Raw genomic sequence first — 16,709 nt, 5'->3', positions numbered from 1 at the left:
TCACCTAACACTCTCTGACCCCTCTAAGTCCTCCCCTCCGCCAAAAAAAAAAAAAAATGAGACCCAGCCTTAAATGATTGCATGACAGCATGGCCCTGGCTAGTCCCTTTGGGCCTTCGGCCTTCACTTGACCCCAAGCCACCCAATGGAGAGGTGGCCTGACTGCAGGTATTAGGTTAGAGAATTTCCCTATCGGCCCTTCTGCGTATGTGTGACACCCTGAGCACCAAACCCCAAGCTCGCGGGCTTGGCAGGGCGCAGTCACCTTGCAGGTAGACCGGGAGGCTTAAAGCAATAGAAGCTGCAGCTTGCAGAGCTCCAGAGAGGTCCCAAGACACCGGCAAGCCCTCACCCACGCCGAGATCGGCCCTTGGTCCTCCACCCCCAACATTTTCTCCAACTGCTCCGCAGTCCCTCCTCTTCCCTGCGGCCCACTTAGTCCAACCTCCAGACCTTAACCCGACTTCCGATTCTTCTCAGTAGAGGGATCGCCCAAGCCCCCGGGGGTTGCCTTCCTGCCTCCCCTTCTCTGTCCGCGCGGACCAAGCCAATCCCAGTCGCCACAGACTGGGGTCTCCGCCACCCTTGAGCGTCCTACTACCTTGCAAGACCCGCCATCAGACACTCATCATCTCCTCGGCACGCCTTTCCATGTATCTGTACGAGTTTGTCCTCAATCTTTCTCACCACGACTGGCTTTCGGTCCTGCTTCGCCCACCCTGCCTCCCACCGGTCTGCGGGTCTTCTGGCCCTAGTCTTCCTGTTTCACCTAGTCGGTCCTTCTCTTCACGGTACCTCGATCTCTTTTAGGTACCCCTCATAGGCCCCTCCCCATGTCAGTTCTCTGCGCCCCCGCCCACGTCTGTACTTCTGTCCGTCCCCTAAAGTGATCTTCTGTTCCTGGAGTCTGGCCTTCCACCCAGCTAGGTCCCTGGTCACCCGCTGTCCCTGGGCCACGATAGTCTGAGGCCCCGTTCCCCTCCTCAACCTGGGAACTCTTCCCTCTCCCACTTTCTCTACTTTGAATCCATCCCAGCAGAGTCCAGGAAGTAGCCAGGCGCCGGGGACTGGCGGCTATGGAGCCCAATGAGAAGCGCCAGCGGCGGCGGCGGCCCCGCCCAGACAGCAAACCCTGCCAATGGCCGAGTGGAGGCGGGACTTCCGCTGTAGCGGGGAGGGCGGGGGCAGCGAACTGTTGTGGTGCGGAGCGTTGGGCTGGTGGCGGCCGGGTGGCCCAGGGGCTGCCACTGGACTCGGGGCGCAGCCGAGCGGCTGCAGGGGTGGGGCGGACCCGACGCCCTGCGGGGCTCGGGCGCCGCAGGTTCGAGGCCGGGCCCCGCGCGCCGGAGGCCGCGCTACCCCCGGGGAGCTGCCCAGCGGTGAGTTTGCCCAGCAGCCGAAAGAAGGCGGGAGCCGGCGGGGGCCCTCGAAACCTTCTGGCAACCTGGGCCCGGAGTCTCCGGGGACCTGCCGCTTCCTGGGTCGCCCTCCCGGACGTCCCAGCCGAAGGGTAACTGTTCTGGGCCCCCGGCAAAAGGAGCCTTCAGGTGACCCCCGGCGGGGCCCTGCGAGCCGCGGGAGCCAACCTCGGGGCCTGGAGCCGGGGAGGAAGGGGGCTTTCCGGAGACGCGCGGCAGGGTCCGAGGAGCCGTAGCGCAGCGGAGCGGAGCCGGGCCTCCCGGGCACGGGGCAGGGCAGCGCGTGCTCTGGAGACAGACTCTGGGACCCTCGGGTGCGGGGGCCTCAGCGACTGCCCCGCGGGGATCGCGGCCGCGGAGTGGCCTACAGGGGAGCCTACCCCCAAGAGGCCGGCCCGGGACGGGGAGATGAACGGCTTTAGCACCGAGGAGGACAGCCGCGAAGGGCCCCCAGCCGCCCCCGCCGCCGCCCCGGGCTACGGCCAGAGCTGCTGCCTCATCGAGGACGGCGAGCGCTGCGTCCGGCCGGCGGGCAACGCCTCCTTCAGCAAGAGGGTCCAGAAGAGCATCTCGCAGAAGAAACTCAAACTGGACATCGACAAGAGCGTGAGTCTCCCCGCCCCCGGCTGGGTCCCCGCGCCGGCCGCTGCCGGCCTCTGCCCGCCAAACTACGGGTGGGACTCCGGGGCCCTCCCCGCCCTGGGCCTCGCTGCCCTTTATCTGAAAACCGAGGAGCTGGACTCGCGATTTCAAAGGCCGCTTCAGCGCGGACCTGCTCTCCCTAGAATTCTGCCCAAATCCGCAGGTTGGGGCGAGGGTGCTCCTAGGACCCTTCCTGCCGGGGAAGATTGACAAGTTTTTAGCTCGTTTAATTGGTTTAGATATTGGAGCAGAGAGAGGAGGGTTCATTGCGTTGACCCACGGAGGACCAAGTATTGGGGAGGTGGTAAGAAAGGGAGCCGGCTCTTCTCCAACTTCTCAGAGCCCTGCTATTCCTTCGGAAAAGGAAAGGTGGCAGTTACTTCCCTTTCTGCCGCGGCCTCAGCTTCTGCAAAGGGCCATCGAGCTCACTGCTTCGCAGGCAGCTGTAGGGAAATGGGGTTTTCAAGCATGTGGCAGAAATAAGGCCAAGACCAGGTCTTGAGAGGTGGCTCTTGCTATCCAAGTGACTGGAAGGAAGAAAATCTATTTTCTTAGGGATACCTTCTTTAGAAATGCCCAGTACGAGGGGGTTTACGTTTGAGTAGACTTGTCCTGTGTTTTGTGCCTAACTATAGGAAAACTTTTCTTGTGTGATCCCACCTCTTTTAGGTAACAATGCTAAAGAGGTGCCACGTGTCTACAAACTAGGGACTTTTTAGTTTGATATCTGTTGCCCCAGCATCTTGATTAGAAATTGGAAATGAGTTATGGGGGTATTTAATATTCAGGGAGACTGGCTAACATTCATCTTTAGGACTGAAATTTCTGCACTGTTGGTGGAAGTCAGAGAGTGCTTGTTAAACAGAAAGGACTTCCACTCTTCCATTTCTGATTTTACGGTTGAAACTGAGGCCCAAACTGACGGTGCCAAAGTCACACAGCACGTAACAGGCTGGTTAATTTCTTAAACCCATTGTCTGATTTACTTTCAAGCCCCATGCATAAGTCTTTAATAAGTAAAAGATCGGCCCTGCGCTTTCTTCCAGGCTCTTCCCTCCCACCCCAATTTTTTAAGTTAATTATAATACTACATCTACAACTCTCTTTTAAAATGGCTGGGGGTAGGTTAATAGCTTTCTTATTACAAACCTCCATGAACGAATGAAAGAGGAGACGAGAGGAGAGAAGAGGAGAGAAGAGAAGAGAAGAGAAGAGAAGAGAAGAGAAGAGAAGAGAAGAGAAGAGAAGAGAAGATTCATCTGAGCACAAACAGCTGGCTAGACACTAAGGTGGCCCGGATTAGGACACATGTTTAAATGAAACGCTTAAGACTAAGACAGTAGTGAACTCAGCCTGCCTTCTGTGTAGGTTGTTGGGAGCCTTTACTTAAGTAGCTTATAATAATAATATTTTCTAGTACTTAAAATAAAGAAAGGAAGAAGTTTACCATTCTTTTAAACCCTTGGATGCTGTCACAGCTGAGTGACTGTGCTGTTGCAGTTGGGCTTCCACTGACCCAGTGACCCCACTGGAGAACTTGCGTTGAGCCACGATGATTGTTGCACGTGCATGCGCACGCGCGCGCGCACACACACACACACACACACACACACACACACACAGTCTGGAAGAAACGCAGCCTCAGACCAGCACTGGAGTTCCCACAAGGCAACGCTTCTGAAGGAGTAGGGTTTCAAGGTGGAATCACTCACAGTTTGCTTCGAGGTGGTGTTGTAGAGTCATTATTTCTGGAAGAGATTCCATTTCATTCTCACAGGCTTGGGCAGGAATTCAGTTCTAAGGAACTCCTGCGTTATAAGAATTTTTAGCTGTTGTAGAAAATGAAACAGGAAAAGTAAACACTACAGCCCTTGCCACCCGCCCCTTCCTCCACACTGCCCCCACCGGAGGCCACTGAGCTCTGAAATTTCTGAAAACCAGTGTGTGCTTGAAAATGGTTAAGTAAAAATAATGACTTCTTATCACATAGAAAGAGTCTAGCAGAGACCCTTTTTAAATAATAGCACAAAATATCCCACTTGGGCAGTTTAGCTCATTTCATACAGGCATTGGCAGTGTTCTATGATTTATCAAGATATAACATGCTTTCAAAGAGCCCTCCAATGGACATATTTCAGCTTTTTTTTTTCCTTCTCGGGTAAAGTGGAAGTTGAGAATAGCGTAAGGAAAATGTTGGGATAGGAAAGGACACGTGCTGGGGTTCAAAAGTCCTGAGTGACCTTGGCCAGGTCATTTCCCTGCCCTGAGTGACTTCAGTTTATCCCTCTAGAAAATGAGGTTGGGGCCAGTGAGGTTGCATGGGTGGCTGCTGAGTTCTCACCCATCTAGCATTCCATGATTCTGGAGTCTTGACTTGGAGCTGGGGCTGGGAGATTTAGGAAATCACCTTTTCTGCCTGTTCTCCTACCAAGTTTGTCACTGAATTGGAGGAGCAGCTTAATGGGTTGACAAGTGGGGCTGGCTAGCATGAGGGCCAGCTCCCTAGCTGGGAAGTGGAGTATGCTGCAAGTGTGCCCACCCCCCGATAAAAGGATGTCCGGCATTATAGGCATCAACCAGGCGGGATTCTTAGGACAGTGACCCACGCTGTGCCTGACAGTCCTTTGACAGAGTCTACTCTGGCAAAGCTGTCCCAGTTTGTAACCATATGTAAATGGTGACTTTTACTGGCCTAAACTGCTTTTAGATGCAAGGGCCGCGTAAGTTCATGCCATAGCATTTATTGAGCACCTGCTGTCTGCAAGGCACTATCATAGTATAAAAACGACTCGTGACTCACTACTCGAACCACATGAAAGTGATCGTTCATCTGAATAAAAACCAGTTTTCATTATTTTCTCCATGAAGAGGCCTGAATTAATGGATGCTGGTTTCCTGTCAGCTTACTTTTTTCTTTAAGAATTTAAGGAATAAACTCAAATTCAGAAGCCTCTTGAGAACATTTGTGCAACAGCTGTTTCAGTGTCAACAGCCCCAAGCCGTTTACACAGGCATTCGGTTCCTGGTAGGTTTTTTGAATGGCTCCTCTCGTCAACCCTGGTACAACTCTTAAAAAAAACCTGTTCTTCACGTCTCAGCTGCTGTTGCCGCCTTCACTTACTACTCTGCCTCCAGCCTGTAGTGGAAAATCAGCAGTAGTGTGCCGCTGCTTCTCTGTGGTTCTGCCTCGTGAGGATGTCCACTTCCGTCTCCACTTCCCTTTGTGGATCAGACGTGAGGCGGTGCAATAATTAGAAGTGGGTGCTCAGAAACCACGTCTTTCAGAGACGGGTCATCCTCCAACCACACCTGTTACCAGCGTCAAAACTGTGTGTCCTGTATATCAGTACCACAGTCCCTTTGCTGCTCTTCTAAGCTCACGACTCCGGCAGGTCTCAAATGTCACGTTGCTCCCAGCCTCCAGAACCTTGGGGCACTAGGTCTTGTCTGAAGGAAAGGCAAAGCTGTTCCCATGTGCACCCCAAGCCCCAAATTTCTCCTTATGCTCTTACACGGGTAGTCACCTCCGCCTACTACTGTCTACCCTGGGGCTCCCTCGCTCACGCCTTCTGACACCTGCGTCTGAAACTCCAAGTTGTAGCTCTTCTTTCTGCACAGAACGCTTCCTGTCTACATGTGAGTCCTCCCCCGTAGTCAGGGCCTCCGCCCCAACTGTCTGCTGTGCTGCCCTCTCCTCGCTGAGTCTGGACTGTTGTTTTTCAACGAGGACTTGGTTTACACCACACTCCCAGTGTGATGTTGGTGTTCCCTCCACGGGTCTTTTGTTCCCCAAACCAGTAGTAAACTCCTGGGAGCGATGGCCCGAACTTTGTCATTCCTTCTCTCTCCCCACTGCCTTGAAGAGGAGAGTAGTAGCCCATTCACTGGACAGATGCTGTGTACATGGAATTGGCAGCTCTAACTTCCATTTGCTTCCCATCAGGTAAGGCACCTGTATATCTGTGACTTCCACAAGAATTTCATCCAGAGCGTACGGAATAAAAGGAAGAGGAAGACGAGTGACGATGGCGGAGATTCTCCTGAACACGACACGGACATTCCTGAGGTAACGGCCACAAAAGCCCACCTGAGAACGCTGGAAGGGGCCTCTAATCTGATCCTTCCCTCTGGCCTGGTCTTCTTTTTGCGCCAAGAGGAAATTTCAGTCCCTTTGTTTTCCATGGTTTGTTTGAAAAGTGAATCATAGAAGCAGAGTAATATAGAATTTGAGAGCTAAAAGCTTAGAAATGGATGGTTCTGCCTGCCCCGTCATTTTACAGATGAGCACAGGGACCCAAGGTCACACATACAGTTTGGGGCTCCAAGGCCTTTTCTTCAAGAAAACCCTGACAAATGGTGAAATACAACCACGGCGTCAAGTGTGTTAAAATTTTGTTTTTGCCTTTAAAGTTGGAGACTGAGTTTGTGTGGTTTGGGGGAAGTCACTTCCCCTCTGTTTTCTCGTCTGCAAAATGAAGGTGTAAGCTGTCCGTTCATACCAGCTCTGATTTCCTGTCACTCTCTGATTCCTGGCCCTGGGCTCGTTCTAAGTCCATTGTACTGGACCCCAGGGGCTCTCAGCCCCTGGCACTAGTGACACTGGCGGCCAGATAACTCCTTGTTGGGGGGCTGTCCTGCGAACTGGAGGATGTTGCCAGCGTCCTTGTATTCTCCCCACTGGGTGCCAGCCATGCCACTCCCTGAGTCGTGATCTTCAAACAGTGTCTCCTGACACTGCTGGGTGTCCTGGGGGCCGGGGGGTGGGGGGGACAAAATCATCACACGTTGAGAGCCACTGCACCGGACCAGGGGACCACCGGGGGACCGAAGCTTCTCACGCCAGAAGGCCGCCTTTCCTTCAGGGAGCCTGTGTCTATTAAGCAAGGCTACAGGAAGGAACATTGGATTTTTTTCTATTTAAATTGTTTTCATTGAAGACTCAGCAAAGAAGAACCGTTTATAGTGTACATTGAATATTTGACGCATGAATATTTCATAAGGCAACTGCCTGTTAGCACTCAGGGAAAATGACTGTAGGAAGGAAAAGGGTAGGCGGGCCTTTGTCTGCAGATGAGGAAACCTCTGAAAATACAGCCCTTTCCGTCCGCCCCTCCCTGTGTCCCCTTGTTAAGCATTGGTTTAATGTAGCTTCGATTGCCTTTAGCGTTATTATATTTTATAAGGAAATGGATTATTAAATTTCTAAATGCTTTTCCAAAAAAATAAGGTTTGAGGAATGTTTTGAAAAGAAGGAAGGACTTTGGTCCCTCATATTGATCATTCATTTTGTTTTTAAGTGCTCTCCACCTGCCTGAAGCAAGAACATCTCTTTTAGAGGCAGGTAAAGGCAGCCCAACTTTCTGGGCCTTCAATGTTTCATGACTGTGCAGCTTTCCTCTCTTCCTGTGTTAGAAGAAAAAGGGGGGGTCCTTTCCCCTCTCTTATCCAGCCATCTGCAGAGACCCTGGCCCTAACCTACTGACTTGTACACTCGCCACAGTAGCTTTGGAGCTTTCTATGGAGGGTTGTTAAGGATTCTAATACCTGAAGGCTGAGCCTAGGAAAGAACTGTTTGAGAATAACAGCACTTCTCACTGTTCTTCACGCCCCTCTATCCAATCTGCTGCCAAGCTTGGGCCCATCTTCCTCCAGGATGTCTGTCTCTGGTCCTGTCTTTGCTCTCCGTGCCTGGTGTACCCCTCTGGCATCTCCACCCCTCCCAAACTTCTTCATCTCACTCTAGATCGTTGCTTTAGCACCTCCCTCTGCCTGCCCTCCCCACCCCCTACCCTAACCATAACCCCGCCCTCCCCACCCCCTGCCCATCAAGCCACCACCAGACCCATGTTCCTGGAACAGCACCCAACATGCTACCATCCAGTCTCACTGTTTAACCCATCAGGATTACCTGTGACCCCCTAGCCCATCTCTTCATCTCCTGGCTTTCTGTGCTCATGATCTTCCCCCTCACTCCCTACTCTTGCTCTGTTCCTCACTGCCTTCCTGGATCCTGCCTCTCCTTAGCTTAAGCTTCACCGCCTCCATCAGCCTTCTGGGACCACCCTCCCCAGCCAGAACTCTTCTTCCACTATTATTTTTGTCCTCCCAGCTAGTTATTAGTCCTCAACGGACCATTTCTAAGACTTCTTTGTAGTCCTTCCCATCCCCACCCCTACCTAGGGTAGTGCCAGGCACACAGTGGGCTCTCGGTGAGTGGTGGTGGGTCAGGTGATGGATAACGTGTTTCTGCTCTTCCCTCTAGGTTGATCTGTTCCAGCTGCAGGTGAACACTCTACGACGCTATAAACGACACTACAAATTGCAGACCAGACCAGGCTTCAATAAGGCCCAGTTAGCAGAAGTAGGTAGACAAAACTGCATTCTAAAAAGAGAGTCAGCATTGTGCTTCTGATGGTGACCTTGAGCCTCTCCACTGCTCTGTGGGCCTAGTGATCATAATCCCCTCCATAGCTCTGCAAGCAACTTTCTGTTCCCTCTTTTAAACAACTTAGAGTCCCACAGCTTTAGATCTGCAAAGGCTCTGATGTTCATAAAAGAAACCATGGCACAGAGAGAGGAAAAGGCTTCCAAATTTGTGTGATTCCAGAATGGAACCTGGAACCTCAGGACTCCTGATTCCAAGTCTTGAGTGTGTTTGTTTGTTTGGATGGTATTTTTGCAAGATTCTTTATAGATAGGTTCCTTCTTGCACATCAGCTTTGTCAGATTGATCATTCCAAAACCTTTTCTCATGTTCTTAGGAGCTATTTTTCTTTGGATTTCTTTGTTGTTGTTGTTGTTGTTGTTGTTGTTGTTGTTGTTGTTTTTACTTGATTTATTCTTCTCTGACGCTGGTAGTGGAAATAGTCATCGCGATGGATGGAGCCCGAGAGAGTCCTCTCCTGCCTGCCTAGGGTTCTCAGCATAGTGTGGAGGGCGGGACGTGCCCTGACGGCCACTGCTGCAACACACGGACAGCCTGGCCTGATGTTTCTCTCCGGCTGGCGCTTGTGTGGGTGCCCTCTCACCCCTCTTTTCTGACTGTTGTAGAAAATTTGAAAAACGGAGAAAAGAAAAATATAAGCCTACCATCCAGAGATAACCACTCTAGTTCTTTCTCTGACTCTCTTTTATTCTGTCCTAGCCACTTGGCTCATTCAGAGATTTTTTTTTTTTTTAAGAGTTTAGTCTTTTTATTTATTTTTTTAAAGATTATATTTACTTATTTTTAGAGAGGAGGGAAGGGAGGGAGAAAGAGAGGCGGAGAAACATCGATGTGTGGTTGCCTCTTGTGCGCCCCTTACCGGGGGACTTGGCCTACAACGCAGGCATGTGCCCTGACTGGGAATTGAACCAGCAACTCTTCGGTTCACAGGCTGGCACTCAGTCCACTGAGCCACACCAGCCAGGGCCAGAGATTTCTTTAAAGGCTCACAGCCCCACTGATTTTTGGTCTTGCCTTCAGAGGTATATTGCTGAATCGTCATTTTTTCTTATACCTCTCCTTCACCACCATCCAAATAAAACACAGAAGCACACAAGGCTTTCCTACTTAAGACTGCATTACCCATGTGCCAGTATTCGCCCCAGTGGGAGAGGTAGGACGAGGCAGGGCAAGAGGAGATATGTTCTGAAGACTTGTAAAATGAAGCAAAATTTCAGGAATGGAGAGTAAATGATGGATTTTTCTTCAACTCTGTGTGTCTTTCAAAATGAACTCTTAGGTAACACATCTAAGAGTTCAACTGGCTGTTCATTTAACATTTTTTTAAATTTATTTATTTACTTACTTACTTATTTAGAGACTCGGGAAGGGAAAGAGAAACATGGATTGGTAGCACACACGCCCTGCCCGGGGACCAAACCTGTAACCCAGGCAGGTGCCCTGACCAAGAATCGAACTGGCAACCTGTTGCTTTGCAGAACAATACCCAAGCAACTGAGCCACACCGGTCAGGGCTCATGTGACATAATTTTTAAAAAGACACTTTGCTGTCAAGTTTCAGAGCCTGAGAGATTATGGTAGCAGTTGGCCAACCAGATTAGTCCCAGTCTCTTCCGCCAGGGGGATGACCTTGAGATCATGCCATGATGGGCAGTAGGACCAACTGCCAGTGACGCAGAACTGCACCTTGGGAGTGTTGAGGGGTAGAGCCCCACTTTTGGAAGCCTAGAAACCCAGTCACCTAAACCGCAGGGAAAGAGGGGCAGTCTGGGCCCTGCAGCTCTACGGGGAGTTCTGTGGCGACCACAGCCGCCTCCACAGCGCTGGGAGCGGCTTCCTGGTCCCTCTGGTGCACAGTTGAGAATCCGTGGCCCTGACTTATGCATGTTTTGTGTGTGTGTGTGTGTGTGTGTTCTTTTTACCTCCATGTAGACTGTCAGTCGACACTTCAGGAACATACCTGTGAATGAAAAAGAGACCCTTGCCTACTTCATCTACATGGTGAAGAGTAACAAGAGTAGACTGGACCAGAAATCAGAGGGCAGCAAGCAGCTGGAGTGAGGATGAAGCACGTCCTCGGGAATGAAGTCTGATGCTTGACGCACAGGTGACATCTGCTACAGCTAAGCCCGTAAAGACTTCTAAGTTTTATTATAAATAAAAATGTTTGAATGATACATACTGTAAATCTTTTTGGTCAGGAGGATTATATTCTCCTGATTCAGCATGTGTATACAAAGACTTTGTTTTAAGGCAACTACTGGGCTGAAAAAAAAAAGCAAGATCATAGAAAAAATTAAAGAAAAACTACGTATTGCAGCATTCAAAACAGCATTAAGTCAGTGCTACTGGAAATGAGGGGTAACGTATTTTGGGAGTCACCTGGTAATCCCATTCTGCCACGCGTGAGAGGTAGCGCTGTGGCATCAGCAGGGTGGCGGTGGTGGAGGAGGTGCGTGAGCAGACCCCTGTGTGCTGGGGCCAGGGAGGCCCCGCCTTGTTGCAGGCTTTGTTGATCAGCAGATCGGTTTGACCCCCGGTTCCCCTTGGCTGGCCCCGTGCCTTACACACAGTAGGCACTCCATCAGCATTTGTTGGCTAATCGAGCTGTCACTAAGAGTGCCAGCCTTGTAACAGCTGCTTCACACCTGCAGTTAATGAGGCCTCTGCAACTTCTGTGGTTTACCACTTAACTTCTAGAGTGTGGAGGAAATCCTGACGGACCAACAAGAGGTTTCACATCAAATGAGCACCTCAGGACAGTCACGTGTGCCAAGCTGTGTTTGTGGAGGTTCCAGACACACAGGTGCAGAGAGACCTCGCAGGAGACGTGGCCCTTTGCACACCCTTGTGCACTTCCTTTTTTCGGGTGAAGTTGTGTGTTGAGATTTCAGCCATTCTCCTGGGCCGTAAATGCTTTTGCGAATGGAGGTGCTTAGAGGTTTGGGGCCCATGTTTTCAGAAGTGCTAATCCGTAGTTCACGACCACCAAGAAGGCTGCCAAGGACTATGTGCTTCCTGCTCAGAAGTCCAGCTCTGGGGCAGAAGTCTGCCTGGCCTCGACGCCCTGGGCTCAGGGGTCGGCAACAAACCGTGGGCCTGAGCAACAGAGACCAGTGCCAGCCGATGCACTCGTTCTTATGAGCAGTGTGCCTCCCTTTAGGGAGGAAGATTGTTAAAATGATTCTTTAAGTATTAATTACCCAATTTTTTTATGTTCACAGACTCAGCTTCCTCTCTAATTATGCCATAGCCAAAGTATCCTTTGAAAACAAAGCTTTATATCCAAAATTCTGCTTTTCCAAAATTTTCTAATCAGCGTGTTGCGGGCAGAGGGTGTGGACAGGGAACGGGAGAAAGAGAGAAGGATGTGGATGCTAATTTCTGGCCGTTTTGACATACGCTGTGGTCAAAAATACCGTTTCTTTACTCGGTTTTAAATCTGAGTTCTTTCTTAAGCCTTAAGTACTAAAAGGAGCCGTGGACGGCCCGGCCAGGCAGAGCTGTAGGGTCTCGCAGCGGACGGCTGGGTCTGAGTACAACACGGAGAAGTCAGAGTGGAAACCCCCGCTGAGCTGGGCGGTGGGTTCGGTTCTGTGGGGCCGAGCGCCACGCTTCCGGTGGACTGGGAACAGGGCCACCACTCTCCCTAAAACACAGCGTGTCCCACTGCAGCAAAGCTTCCTCCTGTGTCCGAAACGCATGTCTAGCAGATTGCATTTTCTAAATATGTATAAATGAATGTACATAGAACATACTCTAGACTATGAGAGGGTCTTATTTTAACACACCTGGCTGTGGACGGCACGTCAGGGCACTGAGTGTCTAGTCATTCAGATCCAGTGTGTATTTAGAGGTCATCTCACTACTTATAGCTGAAGGGAGTTGATGTGTAGGCATCAAGAAGGCTCAAAGGTGTGTGATTTATCTAGGTTTCATTTCTGAGAGGCCGAATTATAAAGGGCAATGGTGTTCCACACCAAGTCCCCTCTTCCGGGGGCATTTTTTTCTCATCAGACTGGAGGCTGGGGGCGGCTGGGCCTGAGAGCTAAGGCGTCAGAAACCTGCTCTCTGGAAATGTCCCTGTCTTCTTGAGAGAGTGTGTCTTTCTGATGTTTAAACCAAAATGATGACTGTGTAGGTCATGTCACCGTTTTTCTAATGGCAAATCTGTCTTCCCAGTTGAGAGAGACAGCAGTGCATTTCTATAAGAGAATACAGTGTTAGGATCCCTCTGTGCAAGTGAGTCTGTAAGAATGCTTTGTTCTGAGGGGCAGCCTGGGGAAACTCGCCACCTTCAGCCAGATGCTGTATACACTTGAGTCGCATGCCGTCTTTCCTCTAAAGAGAGCTGCTTTTGGAAAGTGGAGATTGTGGGTATCTATTTCACCTTTGGAAACACAGAAGGTGAGAGAAAAGACAAAGCTTTCCGAACTTACTTTTGTCTTGTGTGCAGAAGTCTTCTTTCATCAAACCACTAAACCACTTGCCTTAGTCTCTTCTGCAGTTTCCCATGGCTTGACCTGTGGGCAGGAGACTTCTGCCTGTTGGAAATGGCCAGGCCCTGCAGAGCAGCTGGGTCAGGCCTCAGGGAGCAGTGGGGCTTGGGGAAAGCAGTGTCCATCTTGGCTGCCTGCATTTTTATGCCACCTGTCAAGGACTCTTGCGCTTCTCTCCACCTGTAACATTACAACATTGCCTTTTCTCCTCTTGGTGCTCCTGGGCAAAACTGGAATTTGAAATAGAACTGGTGTCGTCTTCTTAAAGATTACAGTGCCTGCCTCAGTTCCGGCCTGGTATGGTTCTCCGTATGCCCCGAAGGTTGTCACGTGGACGTGCCAATATCCTGCTGTTCATATTGCTGCGTTTTAAGAAACCAGTGGACAAACTTCTTATTTCAGTGAACAAACTCTTACGTTGGCAACAATCATAACTGAATCTCATGAAAGACTGAAACTAAGGATTCAAGACTGGCAGTGTAAAATGAAGAGGAGTTTATGTGTTACGGCTGCTAAGTTGCTAGATGTTCCTGTCATAGCTAAATACTCAACTGCTAGCCTTCTGGAGAACAGATACTAATAATTGTTTGCGGTCATACTGTTGCATCCAACCTTGGCATTTCAACTGTTTATTTTCTGGGAACTTTTGTGTTACTATCCTACAGGACAACTGCCTGGTGGAAGGGAGAAGGTAGGAAGAGAAGCTTACTCTGGGGGCCTTGCCTATTGCAATAGGCTGCCCCAAGCCAGAGCAAGGGCTTCATGGAAACCACCTGAAGGCCCTCGCTCAGTACAATGACAAGATCTGAAAGTTGGGAAAGGAGCTTTAAGTCACCCAATCCCGTCTCCCCATAGGTGCTGACCTTCCTCCTACAACCGTCCCACCAAGGGGTTGAGCAGTCTGGGCTTAAACACCTCTGAGGACAGAGAATTCACTACCTCCCAGGGGTGTCTGTTTCTATCTTTGTAAACCTCTGGCTTTTCTATGTTCTCTGTGACTTCCATCTGAGTCTCTGCCCAATGAGGGCCACATGGGATAAGTTGCTCATCTTGGCCAAGGACCTAGTTGCTTGCTGACACTGTCCCAGGGCATAACAATTGAGTTTTGAAAAGAAGTAGCTAGCAAATAGACACGTTGTCGTCCTGACTCTCCAGCCCTCTGAGCATTGGTGCGTTTAGTTCCTTGTGGAGAACGCTGGGGAATCCCCATCTCCTGGTTGCGCTCTCCTGTGCTTGCTGAAGCGGACGGAGGACGTCAGCAGAGGCCGGGATGCTATTGGCCTGATGGGAAAAACCCAGCACGGAGGAGGCCTTAGTGCTGTGTTTGTCCCACAAACACCAATGCTCACATCACTTAGGAAAAACTTTAGCTAGAAAATTTTAAAATGTTGCTCTATGTGGTGTTTGAAGTTTCCATGGCTGCTGAAGGCTTGCACCTTAAGATTCCTGAAAGTACTTCACATACTATTTTTACCAAGAAGGCAGAGCTTAGGAACTTGGCCAAATCGGGGAACCACAGGCCTCAATGTCTGAGAAGCACCATATTTTCAAGCTTGAAAGTCCTATAAGGTTGCTGTTGTCCAGTTCATTTTTAGAGGTGGGGAAACTAAAATTCAAAAAGAGCTTTCCCTGAGTCCCGCAGCATTGCTGGACTCACCTCTGTCTTCCGGGCCTGCTCAGTTTCTGACCTGCAGTGTGGCTCAATTCAGTCTAAAGTGACCTGCCTCCGCTTCTTGAGACCTTGAGACTGAGCTGAGGTTTCCAAGACCAACCTGCAAACTCAAGGCTCAGTGAGTGATTAAAAAAAGCCATCAGCTGAGTTTTGCAAAACAAATGAAAGGCGCAAACAGAGCTCCTTTATAACTTAAGACCAGCACCCAAAAGTGTTGGCAGGATACTCAGTATTGTCCTAGAATCTAAATTCCCACAGAATGGGCTTGCCCGTGAGACCTGTCAGTCAGACCCCCGCCTTTCAGGTCATCCTCGGAGAGCCTGGGACTCTGCCAGCCCTGACCAGACAGACGCAGCTCTGTGGCCCGGAGATTTGCAGCCTTCCAGCCCCTGAGCCAAGCGGTTGCTGAGCCAAGCGCTTGAACAGAAGGACAGGAGGGCCCAAGATCATGCCCTGAGAAGCACAGTGCTTTCAGGGTGCCTTTCTACTCCTTTCATTACTGACTGTTTCCACGTTTGCGGTTAGGAACGGTAAAGGTGATCTGGTGTCTCTGGGTAGAATGCAGACTGCAGCAGGGTGGGACCTTTCCTTAAGGTAGAAATGTCTACGATCAGTTCTTTCATCTAGCTTGCATCTTAAAACACATACGTTTTGGTTGCTTTCACTTAACGAACACATCTTTGCCAGCGACAGGGCTGTACGGGACCCTGTTGTACATTCGTGCCCATCGGAGTGTTTGGGGGGTGTGGGTTTTTCCATTTTGTAACTGCCTTATTGAAAAGCAAGTGCCCTTCCATTCCAGGCCTCCTCATATTGTACGTTTCCTGCCAAACTTGGGGGATCATTTGTATTTTAATTTTGTAATCTATGGCTCTGTACTGTTGAAAGGCTCTCAATTCTGTGGGGTCTCCTTAGTAATGTATGTGACTTTTCATGTTGCAATACCACACAGATGGGACGGCCCGACTTCCGCTTTTAATAAACGATCTGAATGAGTAACAAGAGACACACTCTGTTCTCTTTGAATGTCCACGTGGAATTCGGTGCTTTCCCTCTCTCACTCAGCCCCTGGCGGTGTAGTGCAGTGATTGATGACAGCGGTCTCTCCTCCTGCCCCCCCACTCCCCCCCTCCCCCCATTCAGTCCCAGCACACACCGAGAGAGTTTCAATCACTGGCACTGGGCCCTGGCTCTAGACTTGCTTTCACGCTCACTCGCATGGGCGGAGACTGTGGCCCCACGGTCTGAGTCTGAAGCCTGAGTGCCGCACAGCACACCAGGCACCCAGGGCAAAGAGCTGCGCTCTCTGGGTCTTCAGTTACCTGCCTAAAAAGCGAGGGTCCTGAGCAAACCAGACGAACAACTGCAGAGTGAAATCATGCGGGGGGCGCGCTGCAAACTGGAACGCTCCGTCCCTCCTGAGGGCAGCCGCTGCTCAGCTCCAGCCAGCCGGCTGTCGCCACGTGGGAATGCCTGTTCTGCGTGGCCAGTTCTTACAGTTTGACAAGAGGAGCTGGAAATACAGACCTTTATGTAAATAGCCCAATGTGTAAATGTCTCAAAAAATTATGTAACAGTTGGCACATCAGCTGAATGCTCATTAGGAATCTCTGCCACCCCTTCACCTGCCAAGCCATCTGCTGAATCAGAATCTGCCTTTCAACCAAGTCCCAGTCATGACGGGGCTACCTGACTGAGCTTTACTGGTGCAGGTCCCTGGGGCCCCGGGGCATGAAGCCCCTTGCGCAGCCAAACCTTGGACTGAGGTTTTCACTTGGGCTCTGTCACTAATGCCACTCCAGCACGCCTCTATCCTCAGCAGAATGAAAGGAAAAGCGCAATAACTGTTTTTGTCAGATTAGCTAGAAGTAGCACATGCTAGTCCTAAAGCGGTAAGTAGCAGCAAAGTGCTCTTCCTCCTCCCCTTCCTCACCCTCCCGTTCTCCTCCCCTCTCAGGAGTGTGGAAGGTGACTTTCCAGGAGGCTGGTGGGGGCAGGGAGGGCGGGGAGTCTTGGCTGTCCCTGGGATTCAT

At 50.6% G+C, this 16,709-nt stretch overlaps 1 protein-coding gene across 1 annotated transcript; it reads left to right on the top strand.

The window, feature by feature from the left end:
* Positions 1-1,177: 1,177 nt before the first annotated feature.
* On the top strand, positions 1,178-15,678 carry SAP30L (SAP30 like). The gene is made up of 4 exons (XM_045821429.1): positions 1,178-2,024; positions 6,004-6,126; positions 8,323-8,421; positions 10,438-15,678. Exons 1-4 carry the CDS (start codon positions 1,827-1,829, stop codon positions 10,564-10,566), a joined length of 549 nt encoding a protein of 182 aa, XP_045677385.1. The 5' UTR covers positions 1,178-1,826; the 3' UTR covers positions 10,567-15,678.
* The last annotated feature ends 1,031 nt before the right edge of the window (positions 15,679-16,709 follow it).

This window comes from Phyllostomus hastatus, unplaced genomic scaffold (genome assembly GCF_019186645.2).
Source record: "Phyllostomus hastatus isolate PE091 unplaced genomic scaffold, TTU_PhHast_1.1 phas_contig_150, whole genome shotgun sequence".
In the NCBI taxonomy this organism is placed as follows: Eukaryota; Metazoa; Chordata; class Mammalia; order Chiroptera; family Phyllostomidae; genus Phyllostomus; species Phyllostomus hastatus.
Note: the sequence above shows the minus strand (reverse complement) of the source record. Positions and strands in the feature narration are given on the sequence as shown.

Coding starts and splice junctions, on each gene's coding strand:
- SAP30L (XM_045821429.1), top strand. CDS start 1,827: ATGAACGGCTTTAGCACCGAGGAGGACAGCCGCGAAGGGCCCCCAGCC. Junction 2,025..6,003: donor AACTGGACATCGACAAGAGC/GTGAGTCTCCCC, acceptor GCTTCCCATCAG/GTAAGGCACCTGTATATCTG. Junction 8,422..10,437: donor ATAAGGCCCAGTTAGCAGAA/GTAGGTAGACAA, acceptor ACCTCCATGTAG/ACTGTCAGTCGACACTTCAG.